The following is a 14,206-nucleotide window of genomic DNA, read 5'->3' as shown; positions in this document are numbered from 1 at the left end:
GAAAGCAAATCTTGATTTTACTGAATTTGAGGAATCTATGTGTTCATGTAACTATACTTGTGATTTTGCAGCTGCTTTATATTCCAAGTCCACTAACTATTCCCCAAGATGGCATGGTACTTGTTATTGATGTAGGTATACATAAAGAATTTTAATAGGCAAGCATTGGTGTTGCAAGCTTTGGATAGCACTAGTAGGTTGCTTCATGCCCATGCACTTGTACAATTTGTTGGGTAAGGTCGCTACTATTGAAGCCATTGCAATTAGGAAAGCACCTGGACAGAAAGTTTATAGTGGGTAGACGAAAGTTAAGATATTCTTCGACGTTAATACATGAAGTATTTATACCAAAATAATGTAGTAGTCACGTCGTAAGATATTCTTTTAATGATGGTAGAACTTGAGAGCTTGTGTGCACCTCAACTATTTCATCAGATACTTGTTATCTCCCACCAACATATGTATTGGGTACTTTACATCATCAATATCTTTTAGTCATGAAGTAAAAAACATATGTGGAAATAACTTGATGACAATCTCATCAGATTGTTCTTTGTCTAAAATTCCAATCTCAAAGAAGAATAAAACGGAAAATAAATAGGAAGAAAATGGGCATACATATTATGCTGCTAACCAGCTTTACATCTGTAATCCATATTTACAAGTATAAAATCATACAAGTGCAAGTCCCCAATACTTACAATAATATCTCATGAGGGCCCAAAAAAAAAAACCTCTTCCAAACCAAAATCAAGTACTGCTGTCCAAGCTCAAGGAGTAATTATGTAATCCATATGTTACAAGTATAAAATCATACAAGTGCAAATCTCCAATACTTACAACAATATCTCATGAGGGCCCAAAAAAAAAACCTCTTCCAAACCAAAATCAAGTACTGCTGTCCAAGCACAAGGAGTACTTACTAAGAGCTAGTTTGACCATCTTCCATTTTCTGCACCAGCTGTACTTTCCACATCATCTTTGTTGAGTGATGCCAGTTTCTGTCTCAAACTTTCGACTTTTTCCTTCACTGGTGTGACACTGAGGGCAGCAGCAATCCCCTCCCTGATCTCGGTTTCCAGTTCTGTTACCTTTTCTGAGCTGGGGTCCTTCACAATCTCCACCTTCAGCTCTTCAATCTTCTCACTAAGACCTGATCTAGTCACTGCTCTTTGAATCTCCTCCTTCATCTCATCATTTACCTTAGCCACCTCCTCTCCCAATTCTGGAGGAGCAGCAACATTCATTCTTTTGCGCATGCCGACTATTTCTAGGTTGGCTGACCTCAGAACATCCTCCAGCTCTTTCTTAGCTTTTTCTACTTCCTCCGCTAGATTTGTATCCAAAGAATCCCCAATCTTTAGCTTTTCTGAAGCTGTCTTTAAACGGTCTATCTTGGCTTTTACAGCAGTTGGAATTTTCTGATTAACTTCAGTTTTTAGTTTATCACTCTTTTTCTTCAGCTCGATGAGCCTGCTAGCCATGTTCACCGTGTGAAGCTTTTGCTTTAAACCAAGATACGCCCCAGGTTGTGATAACTTTTGCTTAAATTCTTGCATAATCTTATCGGCTTTCTCCTGCAAGGACTTGTTAAGTGGTTGATCCGGTATAGGAGCTCTTTGCAAATCTAATTTGAGAGATTTAATCTTATCCTCCAAGCCCATAGCTATGAATGCTTTAGTTAACTCAGTGTCTAGATCTTCTTGGAGCTTCTCAAGGACTTGGCTAGTAATGGGATCAGATGGTCCCTGAGCTTCTAGAATCTTCTTCCTAAGATTTGCAAGCTCTGATTCCAAATCAGCAGGCCGTGTGTTAGCCTCAGATGGCTTCATGTTGCGCTTCCTTTCAGGTTCAACCTGAATGCCTTCTTGGAAACCTCCAATATAACGAAATTTAAGCATCCGTTGGTGAAGCAATTGTTCAGAATTCATCCTTCCAAGTTCCTGTATCAAGAGGCCATACCACCATAGTGAAAATTCAAATTCAAACATGTCAAATACAGAAATGTTGGAATTTAGTTATTTCAATCAACTACCCCTCAATCCTAACCAAATGGAATGGCCTAAAATGTTAAAATCCGTCATTGGATAGAGTTAGCAAGCACCCATTGGATCAATACATTTTAATCCTATCCCATCTCATCTCACAGGAGTAGAATTCTAACACCTACCCCTAGTCCATCTGTGCTACAATGTGGAAATGCGTTTGGTAATTAGCTGATATTTTAATTTAAGTCAATAGTTACTCTTTTTCTCTGAGCAAAAAAGTAGCCTTTTGTTTCCACAGACAGCAGGTATTACCGCCATGGCTTCGAGAATAGCGTGTTTAATCTGCTGAGATGCCCAGAAAGGATCAGCATGTGCACCACCGAGAGGTTCCTGCAAAAGATGACAAATAAAGCCAGCATTTATAGTAAGGATGCGATTCATATATATTAACTGGGAATTGTAAAAAATAAGCAAACTTTAATTGTTTGACAATACCAACCCTTCACCACTGATTCCAAACATTTTCCTGTCTAAAACCCAAATTAAGTAAAGGTGAAAAGTATATAGATGGGAAGAGTTCTTACAGGAATAATTGCATCCGCTATCCTGAGCCTGTAATGTTCCTGAGCTGTGATCCTCAGTTTCTCAGCTGCCTATTCAATCAGAATTTTAGTAATGATAACCATTTTTTTCACAAACTTCAACCACAATTTCTCATATACCTTTGGAGCTGCTTTTGAAGATTTCCATAATATTGCAGCACAAGCTTCAGGACTGATTTAGAGAAGCATAGACTTTGTAAAGATATACCAAAGACCGAGAGATATTCAAGGAAACAATGCAAGAAGTGTAAAAGCAACAATTACAAAATCAATGCCTCAACACATGTAAGCTGACACAGCATGTTTTAGTTTGCTCTTGATACAGTAAGTTGACAGTTCATATCTTGGTTATATTTCTGCAGGCACAAAATTATTTTTAAACTTGAACTTTTCTTATCTTCAAATTGTCACATGGGACATGGCATATTGGCACCTGAATAGGTTTATGGAAAATATAAATGAACTGAATTTACCTAGCAACATAAAATGCTGAGTTTTCCAACATTAACATCTTGTTTGCACATCCAATGGCAAGAGCACCGCCTGAACCACCTTCACCGGTTACAACTGTTATGATTGGAACTTTAAGCCCAAACATTGCCCTTAAATTGTGGGCTATTGCCTCACCCTACATGAAAATATTGGTGGTGATATAGATTCTACATGACCAAACGTAATCTAAAAACGCAATATTTGAAAGTCAAGGTTAAGACTCACACCTGACCTAGCTCTTCAGATCTTAAATCAGCAAAAGCCCCAGGAGTGTCTACAAATGTAACAATAGGGAAGCCATGATGATCAGCATATTTCATCATTCTCAAAGCCTTTCTATAGCTGCAAGGCGGAGATTTAGCAGTGACTAATCCATCTTTTTACAAAGCTAACTTTGAGGTATCAAATTAAAAGATATTTGCATTTAAACAACTGAATGATGCATAGACTCTCCAAAACCCTGAATAACCAGAGCAATTGTAAAATTAAACTGGAAACATGCTGAAAGGCTAATGAGCAAACAACTTCAGCCATGCTTGTTGATAGATTAATGAAAAAAGGACTTCAATTTAACCTGTTATTGAACACAGAACAGATTACTTGGAAGGCTTAATGATAGTAATTACAATCACATTACTTCAATGTAATACAGCTATTGAGGAGAATTCTTGAAGCGTACCCATGAGGGGTTGGCATTGCAAAGTTCCGCATGATGTTTTCTTTTGTATTTCTACCTTTCTGATGGCCAATGAAGAGGTAACTTCTACCTTCAATGCTCCCAATGCCAGTCACCATCGCTGGATCATCATACCCAGCCCGATCTCCATGGAGCTCTACCCACTTCATGCACAACATAGGAGTAAGATTTATCGAGTTATCAGGAAAGCTGCTAATAACAATAACAAAAAGCAAAAATCACAAGATATACCTTCTCTGTCATATTTAGTATATGATCTAGAACAGTTGGTCTATTAGGGTGTCGAGCAATTTGGAGTTGTTGGAAGGGTGTCAAATGAGTGTACAAATCCTTCAGGGCCTGAAAGTATGGCATATCACATGTGTATCAAATAGAACACAAAAGTGTTGGTCAAATAATTATATTTGCACAGGTATCACCATTATAAGCTAATGTCCTTTGCATGATGAACATACAATATGTTACTTTTTAACGAAAACCTCAGAAGCAAAAAGTAGCTAGTTTCACATAAATTAGTAACACAAGGAAAATGAATTTTAACAAACTGTTGCCCTCTTTAAGATCAGATTAGTTCAAAACTAACTTAAATTTTGATAACAGACATATACAACCAGCTATCTATTGTAAGAGTCAAGTGAATTACCTGCTGATACTTGGCTTCCAAAGCATTAATCTGATCAGTGAAATCCAATCCAGTGTCTTCAGCCATTCTACGTACCTGAATAAGAAATGAGTTGAATAAAGCATTAGTTCTCTGATTCTGGCAACTACTGTAAATAGCATGAGATTCTACATTTCCGGTGCCATAATCGTGAAGTAGCCAAATTTCACCACATACTTGGTTCATTTCAGCAATACATTAATGCCATGGCATAAGATAGGTGTGGATCATTGTCATTATGAAATGTAATTGCTTATAACCAAGCATCGATTGTAAGCAAGTCACCTCAATTAGCTGTTTCTCTAAATCAATCAATGGCTTTTCAAAGGCAAGTGTGACTGGTTTCGGTTTCTCATCAAGAGGCTTAAAGTAGGAAAGATACTTTAAGGGTGTCTTAGTGTTTGGATCAATATCGCCAGGCCACGGGTAATCATGCTTCTTCCACTTTTTTATTTCAGCACCAATGCGAAATTTCTTTATCGTCCTCACTTTAGGACCTCCCAAATCCTTCAAATTCAGGCCATACGACCTTTTGGTAAGAAACCCGCTCCCAAGAGACAAGTGCGGCACAAATTCAGAACTGAGGTCCTCTGAATTTCTCCCTTTTCCACAAATCCCAACTGCTAGAGATAAGGTGGCCATCTACTCTTTGAATGTGCCAAACTGCAAAATCGATCTTACAAGCCTGATATCTGCATTTCCCACGCGAACAAACAAAATTAAGAGTGAACCTGCAAAAAGGAGAAATTAACATCAATTACTTGTTCCACTATGCTTGATAGTAGGAGGCAGGGGCTGAACTAGCTTGAAGGAAGGGATTCAATTGAATCCTCTTGATGAAAAATTATACTATGCAAATAGGGCAAAAACTAGTTTCTTTTGGGTGATATATAAGCTGTTGAATTCCCACGAAAAATGAAAAGTTCTAGCGAAGTGGCAAAGAGGATTCAAAATTTGTTTTAGGTCATAGGGTTCAGATCTAATTTTAATCCTCTTGTATAAATTCCTGGCTCTACTGAGAAGATAATAAGTAGTCAAAAAGATTTTTTTTCATTCAGAATAAACATGTGAGTTCCATCAGTCACCCAATTTCCTGACATTTCAAGAATTAAGACTTGAAATTTGACTGAGACAAAAATTTCATCTTTATAATTAGACATCACAAATAAATAACAATGCTAAAGAGCCCACATGCATTAGCTAGCAACAAAAACCAATACAGAGCTCAATCACATCCATTTTCTAAAAGCATCAATTCTTGGTTAAAAAGAATTCTAAGCTAATCAAAGGAGAATTTTTTTACGTTTGGGTAGACAAATTAAGCATGCAGAAATGCATTACAGGACACAAAAAAGATTTGGACTTGTAGGACAACTGTAATCTTAGTAATATCCTCAACTAATCATCTTAAGTTTGACAAAATATATTCCTAGAAAAAGGAAAAAGAGATTGCTTTAATACCAGAGCAGAAAGCACATACCAAGTAGACCATAAATATGGAGCTGAAAATTATAGGGTTCTCCTTTCTTTATCAGTTAGTATATTTATGGCTTTGTTGTTCAAGAACATGAACCAACGACTGAGATTGAGTATATATGTATCAGCTATATACAAACAAAGTTTTATTTTTCTGTAGATGATAATGGAGTAATATAGTTATTTGGAAAAGCCATGGAGGTCCCCGCCAAAACATGTCATGTCCAATTGTCCAAAGCCTTTGAATAGTAAGTTTCGCCTTTTTGAGGGGACAAATGCTTGAGTTGAGCTGACTCTTACAGAATTCCTAGTGTTTATCCAAAGTGTTCCACGTCCTTTTTACCCACGCACGAAAAATGAAGATATGAATAAAAAGTAGGAATTTTTTGGAGCCCTCAATTTTCACTCGGTAATGCTAATCTCTTTTGTAACTTACAATATTATATTTACTATATTCATTTTAATTTTTGTAACCATTAATATGTGTAATAAACGCTTTTGTTTAATATCTAAATAAGTGTACTAGTGTAGTTATTTTCAGCTAGCTGCACTTTTTAAGGTCCATATATTTATGTACATATAAAGAGAAAATAGGTCATGTTTACTGAAAATAATAATGTCATAAATATTCAAATCATATAAACAAATAATGTCAATGAAATTTCACTTGAAACTCCATAACAATTTTTTTTTTTTTTATTTCTGTAATAAGGGCTGCAAAGGGGCTATTAGTACAGTTGTTAAACTGGCCCTACAGACTTTAGGATATGCATTTCCACGTCTGACTATTAAACCACGTAAGCAACAGCACCCATCAGCAACCAAATTCTCTTTTAACTCTCTAACAAGAAGCGAAAAGGATCACCAAATAACTCCTCTGTGGAAGACAGTTCTACCAACTCTGCATCTTCTTCAATCTCAACTGTAATTTCAAGATTCTCTTATCTTTTTTTCTATTGAATTCTTCATTTATGCACCACTGTGTTGCTAAGAAAGTGTTTTTTTTTTCTTTTTTTCTCTCTCTTTCTTTTCTGCTCTTTTTCGTCCTATTTCTAAGTTCTTTCTGATGAATTAATAAATTGTTTAGATGATAATTGATAAGGGTCATGTCCTAGTGGTTGTTTAAAATTGATCTAGATGATTTCCAGAAAAGAAGTGATTACAGTTACTCCCTCCATCCCAAAAAGATTGTCTATATTTAGAAATAATTTAACTGTATGAGATGATTTATAGCCATACAAATATTAAGGCTTATTTTGGACCACACATTTTAAAAGTCTTCCTTTGTTTCTTAAACTCCTTATCAAGTCAAATTAAATAATTTTTTGGGACAGAGGGAGTACTATTTTTACAACTTCTTGCTTTTAATATATGAAGTGAATAACAAAGCAAAAGAGATCAGCATTAATGTTAAGCAGAAAAAAATTATTGAAGGATTAAAAGGGTAGGTTGTCAGAGTTTGAGTTGATTCAAAGTTGCCTATTTCATGTGGTTGTATATAATGGGAATGCTGAATTTTTACATTAAGAATTTAAAGTAATTGGAGTTCAATTATCAGATTTGCACCTCTAAAGCACACTTTTTTCTCTATCTTTAGTGCTAAAATTTGTGTAAGACTCGTTTTATGTGTGTTGTTCATGGTGTTGTAATTAGCAGGTTTCAATGGAAGAACTAGGTGGTGACACACCTGATATTTATGATTGCGAAATCAGAGTGGTTAGTTGTTTACTACCACTACACATACAATGGTAATAAAAAGAGGGAAAAGGAAGTAACCACATGTCTAATAATTCATGAAATTGCAGAGGTTGAATCCTCAAAGGCAAAAGGAAAAGGTTTACATAGGTTGTGGTGCTGGGTTTGGAGGTGATCGGCCAATAGCAGCTTTAAAACTACTTCAAAGGGTGAAAAAGTTGGATTATTTAGTGCTGGAATGCCTAGCAGAACGCACCCTCGCTGAGCGCTATCAGGCCATGAAATCTGGTGGCAAGGGCTATGATCCCCGCAGTATGTTTTTCTTATTAAATACTTCACTGTCCCAATTTATTTGAAGGTGTTTGGAGTACGAGGGTCAAAACACTTAATTTTGACCATTAACTTGGGTATAGATTCTTCAAATATTTAAATTTATTTTACTTAAAACTGCATAAAAAGTACTACAAGTCAACATAGCTAGTGATTCAAAAAAAATTTAAGAAGTTTGAGAAAACTATAGTCAAAGGAAAAATCGTTTGACCCCCAAAGTAGTAACACCTTCACATAAATTGGGACTCAGGGAGTAGTTACTTTTGTTTCATTGCAAATAGGCATTTCAAGTTCCTTTATCCGGTCCATCTAGTTGTCAGTATGTCAGAAATATGATAGTTTGCTTGTTTTGGTGATAACTGATAACTACCAGTGTCTTACAGTCTCAGAGTGGATGCAACTGCTCTTACCTTTGGCTGTGGAGAATGGAGTTTGCATTATTACAAACATGGGTGCAAGTATGTGATATGCCTAGATTTCCCTCTATCTTTCTTGCTTCTTTTTGTTTTGTATAGAAATTGCTTTTCTCTTCTCCCAAAAAAATAAATAATTTCTCTTTGGCAATATGGGGAATAGATGATCCATTTGGCGCTCGGGATGAAGTTTTACGACTTGCAAGCGGACTGGGCATTTCTATAACTGTTGGTCTGGCTCATCAAGTTGCTGTTGTCAGATCAGGTACAGTTCGAAATGAAATAAGCTGATGTATTTACTGGCTTTGTAATGCCTTCCATTTTCTCATTCTTCCTCTCAGCTGAAAAACCATATCCTACTCATGAATTCTTTTGGGGTACATTCAGATTTGGAGGAGCACCTTAGACATGTTGATGTAAGATTTGATAACATACAGTATTTTCAATGGTACATGTCAGCATCATTTGTTCAATCAAGTACAAAAATTGTTCTGTGCAGATCTTGTTTCTTGTTTTTTGATGCTTCTAAGTGGGTTCATATGTTAAGAATCTTAATAGAGTGATTATTTCATCGTCGTTCTACAGATCCTAGGTTATATAAGTATTACGATTATAATGGCATCCTTTTTCTGCAGGATGTTAGTGTGTATCTGGGAGCAGCTCCTATTGTTGAATGTCTTCATAAATTCAGACCAAATGTCATTATTACTTCTCGAGTTGCTGATGCTTCCTTATTCTTAGCCCCAATGGTACGGCAGTAGATTCCTTTTTTTCATTTCTAATACCCCTGGCATTGCCATTTATCTTTTCACTTGTTAAAGTGCTTGGTCACCTGCTTGTACCAAATATAATCCTTTTACGGAATAATTTAGAGTCACTTCCTTTCTGAGAGTAACAACTGATGAAAAACCACTCACGTTTCCACATCTTAAGCAACCGGAAATTGCTATTATCTAAAGCTAGTGAGATTTTTTTGAGAAAGTTAAATTCATGTACAGCAAAGATAGCTTTCCTTTTTCATTATCTTTCGGCTCGTCAAAGTATATCTATCATTATGATGAAAGCATAAATGGAAACAGAAACTTAGACACCTGCAGTTTTGCACTGGTGTTACAAGGATGGGGCATTCTTCATCTCTATATGAAATTAGCTGCCCCCGGAGTTATAAGGTGGAAACTACCTTCTTACCTTATCCAAAAAAAAAAAGGTGGAAACTACCTTCTTGTTACCACTTACTGGTTGAAATGATTCAAACCCATCTTGTAACATGCAAGTGAATGAAGCAGAAGCCTTGTGAGGTCTTCAATTTACGTTCAAGGGGGCATGTTTCTGAGTCTTGAGCTTCTCTACATGCGTATTCCTGCTGCTGATCTTATACTGTAATAGACTGGAATAGGTTGGAACGGTTTTTTCTTTTGTGGAAGACAATCAGAGTTAAAAGACCAGGCAGAAAGGATGCCTTTTTCTGATATTTTAATCAATTAGTGAATCTTGACACTCCAACTAAAATTTGAGTTCATTTCACCTGTGTTTGTGTTGAGGCTGGAGATGAAAAATAACAAGCTTGCTGCAGCTAAATGTGGCGTGTGTGCAAAATTTTCAACTGAGTAGATTAAGAATTAGGTGAAAGACTCTCCTTCTAGAGGCTGCCATGGACTATTTTGAATCTGAAGGCAACTGGATTAACTTTGTAGTTACGTCACTATTTATGGGCTAGTTCCTAGAGTAGTCTCTCCAGTTCCAACTCCATTTTGGCAAAATTATGCTGATATAATAATAATATTGAAATTAGTTACAACTTTCCTTAGAGAAAATATCTGAAGGTCACTATTATGATCAGGTATATGAGCTCGGTTGGAATTGGGATGACTTGCAACTACTTGCCCAAGGTTCACTGGCTGGCCACCTGCTAGAATGTGGTTGTCAACTTACTGGAGGATACTACATGCATCCGGGTGAACCTCTCATCCGCAATATCATGCGATATTTTAGGGATGTGCACCTTTTTAGGAGGGAGTATGATGTGTATATATTGTGGTGGATTCTTGAGGTTGGAGGGCTTGCCTTCCACTTGCTCCTATAATCATGCACTTTGAAAACTTTATTTTTCTCTACGTATCTCGATGATTCTCAATAATACCCATTAAACCGTGTTCTTGAAAAAAACTCAATTCCGCTTTATTTAGTATTTAGCTTGCTTCCCTTATAGTTCTGAGTTTTTGACGCTGACACCGTTTCTATATGTTACTTCACCTGTAACTCGTTGACTGTACTTTCTCATTGTAGGAGATAAATACCGTAATATATCTCTGCAAGATCTCCTAGATTTGTCTCTTCCTTTTGCGGAAGTCAGCTTTGACGGGCAAGTATGCGTAGCAAAGGCAGAAAGCAGTGGTGGGGTTTTGAATCCCAGCACGTGTGCCGAGCAGCTTCTGTATGAAGTGGGGGATCCCAGTAGCTACATAACCCCAGATGTGGTAAATGTTTTGCAAGTTTTACTGACTAGTTAATTTGTTCAGGGAAAGAATGTGAAGAGCTTAAATCAGGGAAGATGTGTTAGGACCTTGTCTTTTCCTTGGCACAGGTTGTAGATTTTCAAGATGTTTCATTTCAGACAATATCAAGCAGTAAAGTCCTCTGTGCTGGGGCAAAGCCATCTGCATCAGCTCCTAATAAACTGTTGCTGCTGGCCTCTAAGGTAATATCTTTGTTCATGTAGAGAGAAAGTGGAGGGATTTCTACCTTTCTGTTATCATGTGGTCCCAAGAGCAACATTTGCTTAAATAACTTATTCTTTTTGTAAACTTAACACCCCGTTGCACTTGCCTTCTCCCACTCGTCAAAATTTTGTTTTGATTCTGGGTTGTCATAATCTTAAGAGACCAAAGATACAGTTGTATCCAGTTTTTTTAATGCCATCTGCTGCTTTGCCCTTAATCTGATGAACCAAAACAAGATAAAAGCTATTGAATCCCATGCATCATCAAAATCAAACAATGCCCTCACCAACACTTCCATTCATAATTATTGGATTTTGGTACCCTCCTAATGTAATGTTATTGTTACTTTGCTAACCATCTTTTAGACCATATGACCTTTTAATGGATGTAGTTCCCTAAGAGAGTAGCACCACTGTAATCTCATTTGGCTAGTTCACGAAATTTGTACTTTTAAGATCACTATCTGCTCTCAGTATCATTTTCCTTCAGCAAGTGTCCTCTGTAGGCAATGTTTTACTTTATTTAGCTGGATTGATGGATGTTTCTGTTTGTTCTAACTTGGTGACTGCCTCATTTACAGGACAAGGGGTGGAAAGGCTGGGGAGAGATATCCTATGGTGGATATCAGTGTGTTAATCGTGCTAAAGCTGCTGAGTTTTTGGTAAACAAGTCTTTGCTTCTCCGCCCTGGACTGCTATTAGGGTTTTCCTTAAATTTATTCTTGGCTCCTGGAATGCTAGATTAAGAGGTGCAGTCAATTTTAGTTTTCTAATTGCTTTTTTTCAGGTAAGATCATGGATGGAAGAAGTATACCCTGGCATAAACAAACATATAGTTTCCTATATCATTGGACTGGATAGCCTGAAAGCTGCCAGCATAGATGAAGATTTGCCAAGGGACAGTCATGATATTAGATTACGAATGGATGGTTTATTTGATAATAAGGAACAAGCAATCCACTTCACGAAAGAGTTCATAGCATTATATACAAATGGACCTGCTGGTGGTGGCGGTATCAGGTCTTAATCATCTCATTTATTGTGTCGTAAAACTTCAGAAAATTGTTGAAATTAAAACTGCTATGAGTAATTTTCCAGGTGACTCAATATAGTTTCTGTTATAGTCATTATTTAATAGTTAAGTAGTTGAAAGTATTTCTTAGTATTAGCTAGCTAGCAAATTAGGAACTGTCTTCCCAATATATACCTATTGTATAGATTGTTGTTACGTAGTGAATTTTCTTTTGTGAAGAATCCATCTCGTCTAGGTAAAGGGACTTCATGGTATCATATGCTGTAAAAGTAATGAGGAATTTGAACTTCACTGTTGTTTTCAATGTGGAAGTTGTAATATCAAGCCCATGTCATTTACTGGATAGTTTCTTCACTCAAGCACCTAATTTTGATTCTATGTTTCGATGCAGCCTCAATCTGGGTAAATTGAACCAGTACCTACATAATGTGTGTGGTTGAATGTTTGCCATGTTTACTGTCTTTGTTTTTCTCGGTCACAATGATCAAAGGCTTGAAATATCCCTTACTTATTACAGGATCACATGTTATTGCCTGATATGAATATGTGTCGCAGACTCTCAGTACATCCCCCTCTCAGTTTATCTCTTGCTAGACTTAATACCCCTTCTAGAGTATGTCATCACATATATTACCATGACACGTACCTTGTCTTCTTTTTAATATGGATAGGTGTCTCAATCTTCCTGCCTCAATTCATTTTATACTTCCATATGGTAAAAACATGTTTCTATGACATGTATTAATGCTCTACTTCTTTTGTTGTATGGCAGCACTGGACACAAAAAAGAGATCATTCTTGAGAAAGCATTGGTATATCTCTCCGTCTCTCTCTCTCGTTTATGTGTATGTGTGTGTGTGTTTCTATGCATGGCGCGGACATAATGTTCTCTCTTTACTGATACTCTGTGTTATGATTTGTGTACTTTGCTATTAGTTAATGTATAAGATTTTTCTCCCATAGCTGTTGGCCAAAACAATCAAAAGTTCTCTCTTAATGTGAGAACATTATGTTCCTACCTTGTGCTATTGAACTTTGAAGGGTTGCTTCATGCTATATTTCTAATTAATGTGTAGAATAAGTTAAAGAGTTCTCTATTATCTTTCAGGTAAAACGTAAAGATGTTCAGTGGCATATTACAGCAACAAGAAACAAAATAACGCAATCAGATGATCTGGCTAGCCCTAAAAACATAATACAGACCAGTTCTTTCCATGAGCCAGTTTTGCAATCACTTCCAGCGGAAACTATTTTGAATCACGAAGAAGGTGCACCTCAAATTCAGCTCTCCCCTGCTCCACATGACAGGAAGATTCCTCTCTATGATTTTGCACATAGCAGAGCTGGTGATAAAGGGGATGATATAAACTTTTCCATTATCCCATATTTTCCTCCAGATATTGAAAGGCTAAAGAAGATTGTAACTCAAGAATGGGTAAAGAAAGTTGTCTCAAGTCTTCTTAATCCCTCTCCATTTCCCACTTCTGATGATATTGAAAGAAGAGAGAAATGGATCAGTGAACATGTTGAGGTGGAGATTTATGAAGTCAGAGGGATCCATTCTTTGAATATTGTAGTTCGTAATATCCTAGATGGGGGTGTCAACTGCTCAAGAAGAATCGATAGGCATGGAAAAACTTTATCCGATCTCATATTGTGCCAGAAAATGTTATTGCCTCTGTAATTGAACATATGGCAAGACTCGAAAATTAGACGTTGGAGTATATTAGACTCTGAAGACTTGGTTAATAATTAAATTTGTTCTAGTGCCAATACATGTTCATAAACAAGTTGTCTGAACTCTTATTTTGAGATACGATTCCTGTTACTGAGTTTTTTACTCTTTGTGAAAGCAATGAAATAGTAATGCGCTCTTGTTGAAGTAGTTTTCATCTAGCAACAAATGTCAGGTACAGAATCAGAATTTGTTAGTGCACAGCATGCATGGTAGGTACAAGGTTACAAAGTAGTTCTACGGTTGATCTGCAATCCATCAAAAGCATATTCATACTCTTAAATAATTGTCGAAATCAGTGAGCATTACATCAAATCACGTTGCATAAGCAGCTATGCAAATTAACGTGGAGCTTTTCTGAGCTT

At 36.6% G+C, this 14,206-nt stretch overlaps 2 protein-coding genes across 7 annotated transcripts; one reads left to right on the top strand and one right to left on the bottom strand.

Annotated features, from left to right (window-relative positions):
• Positions 1 to 579: 579 nt before the first annotated feature.
• Positions 580 to 6,156, bottom strand: LOC132645591 (acetyl-coenzyme A carboxylase carboxyl transferase subunit alpha, chloroplastic-like). Of its 5 annotated transcripts, none has more exons than XM_060362656.1 (11): positions 5,921 to 6,156; positions 4,726 to 5,132; positions 4,423 to 4,497; positions 4,011 to 4,118; positions 3,762 to 3,922; positions 3,310 to 3,424; positions 3,064 to 3,218; positions 2,711 to 2,762; positions 2,573 to 2,641; positions 2,301 to 2,378; positions 580 to 1,943 (listed from the first exon to the last, which is right to left on the bottom strand). In XM_060362656.1, exons 2-11 carry the CDS (start codon positions 5,080 to 5,082, stop codon positions 930 to 932), a joined length of 2,184 nt encoding a protein of 727 aa, XP_060218639.1. In that variant the 5' UTR covers positions 5,083 to 5,132; positions 5,921 to 6,156; the 3' UTR covers positions 580 to 929. The 5 variants fall into 5 exon arrangements, with proteins under 5 accessions (XP_060218639.1, XP_060218637.1, XP_060218636.1 ...); XM_060362654.1 differs by having other exon boundaries at positions 4,726 to 5,171; positions 5,902 to 6,155; XM_060362653.1 differs by having other exon boundaries at positions 4,726 to 5,171; positions 5,921 to 6,155.
• Positions 6,157 to 6,696: 540 nt separating this feature from the next.
• Positions 6,697 to 13,991, top strand: LOC132645592 (uncharacterized). 2 transcript variants are annotated; one of them, XM_060362659.1, is made up of 14 exons: positions 6,698 to 6,840; positions 7,573 to 7,632; positions 7,722 to 7,923; positions 8,325 to 8,399; positions 8,518 to 8,619; positions 8,742 to 8,770; positions 8,990 to 9,103; positions 10,195 to 10,309; positions 10,641 to 10,831; positions 10,939 to 11,052; positions 11,655 to 11,735; positions 11,861 to 12,093; positions 12,879 to 12,918; positions 13,215 to 13,991. In XM_060362659.1, the coding sequence occupies exons 2-14, from the start codon at positions 7,579 to 7,581 to the stop codon at positions 13,788 to 13,790; spliced, it is 1,926 nt and encodes a 641-aa protein (XP_060218642.1). In that variant the 5' UTR covers positions 6,698 to 6,840; positions 7,573 to 7,578; the 3' UTR covers positions 13,791 to 13,991. The 2 variants fall into 2 exon arrangements, with proteins under 2 accessions (XP_060218643.1, XP_060218642.1); XM_060362660.1 differs by lacking the exon at positions 8,990 to 9,103 and having other exon boundaries at positions 6,697 to 6,840.
• Positions 13,992 to 14,206: the final 215 nt, after the last annotated feature.

This window comes from Lycium barbarum, chromosome 6, assembly GCF_019175385.1.
Source record: "Lycium barbarum isolate Lr01 chromosome 6, ASM1917538v2, whole genome shotgun sequence".
NCBI classification, from domain to species: Eukaryota; Viridiplantae; Streptophyta; class Magnoliopsida; order Solanales; family Solanaceae; genus Lycium; species Lycium barbarum.
The sequence above is the reverse complement of the archived record's forward strand: the minus strand, read 5'-3'. Positions and strand labels throughout refer to the sequence as shown.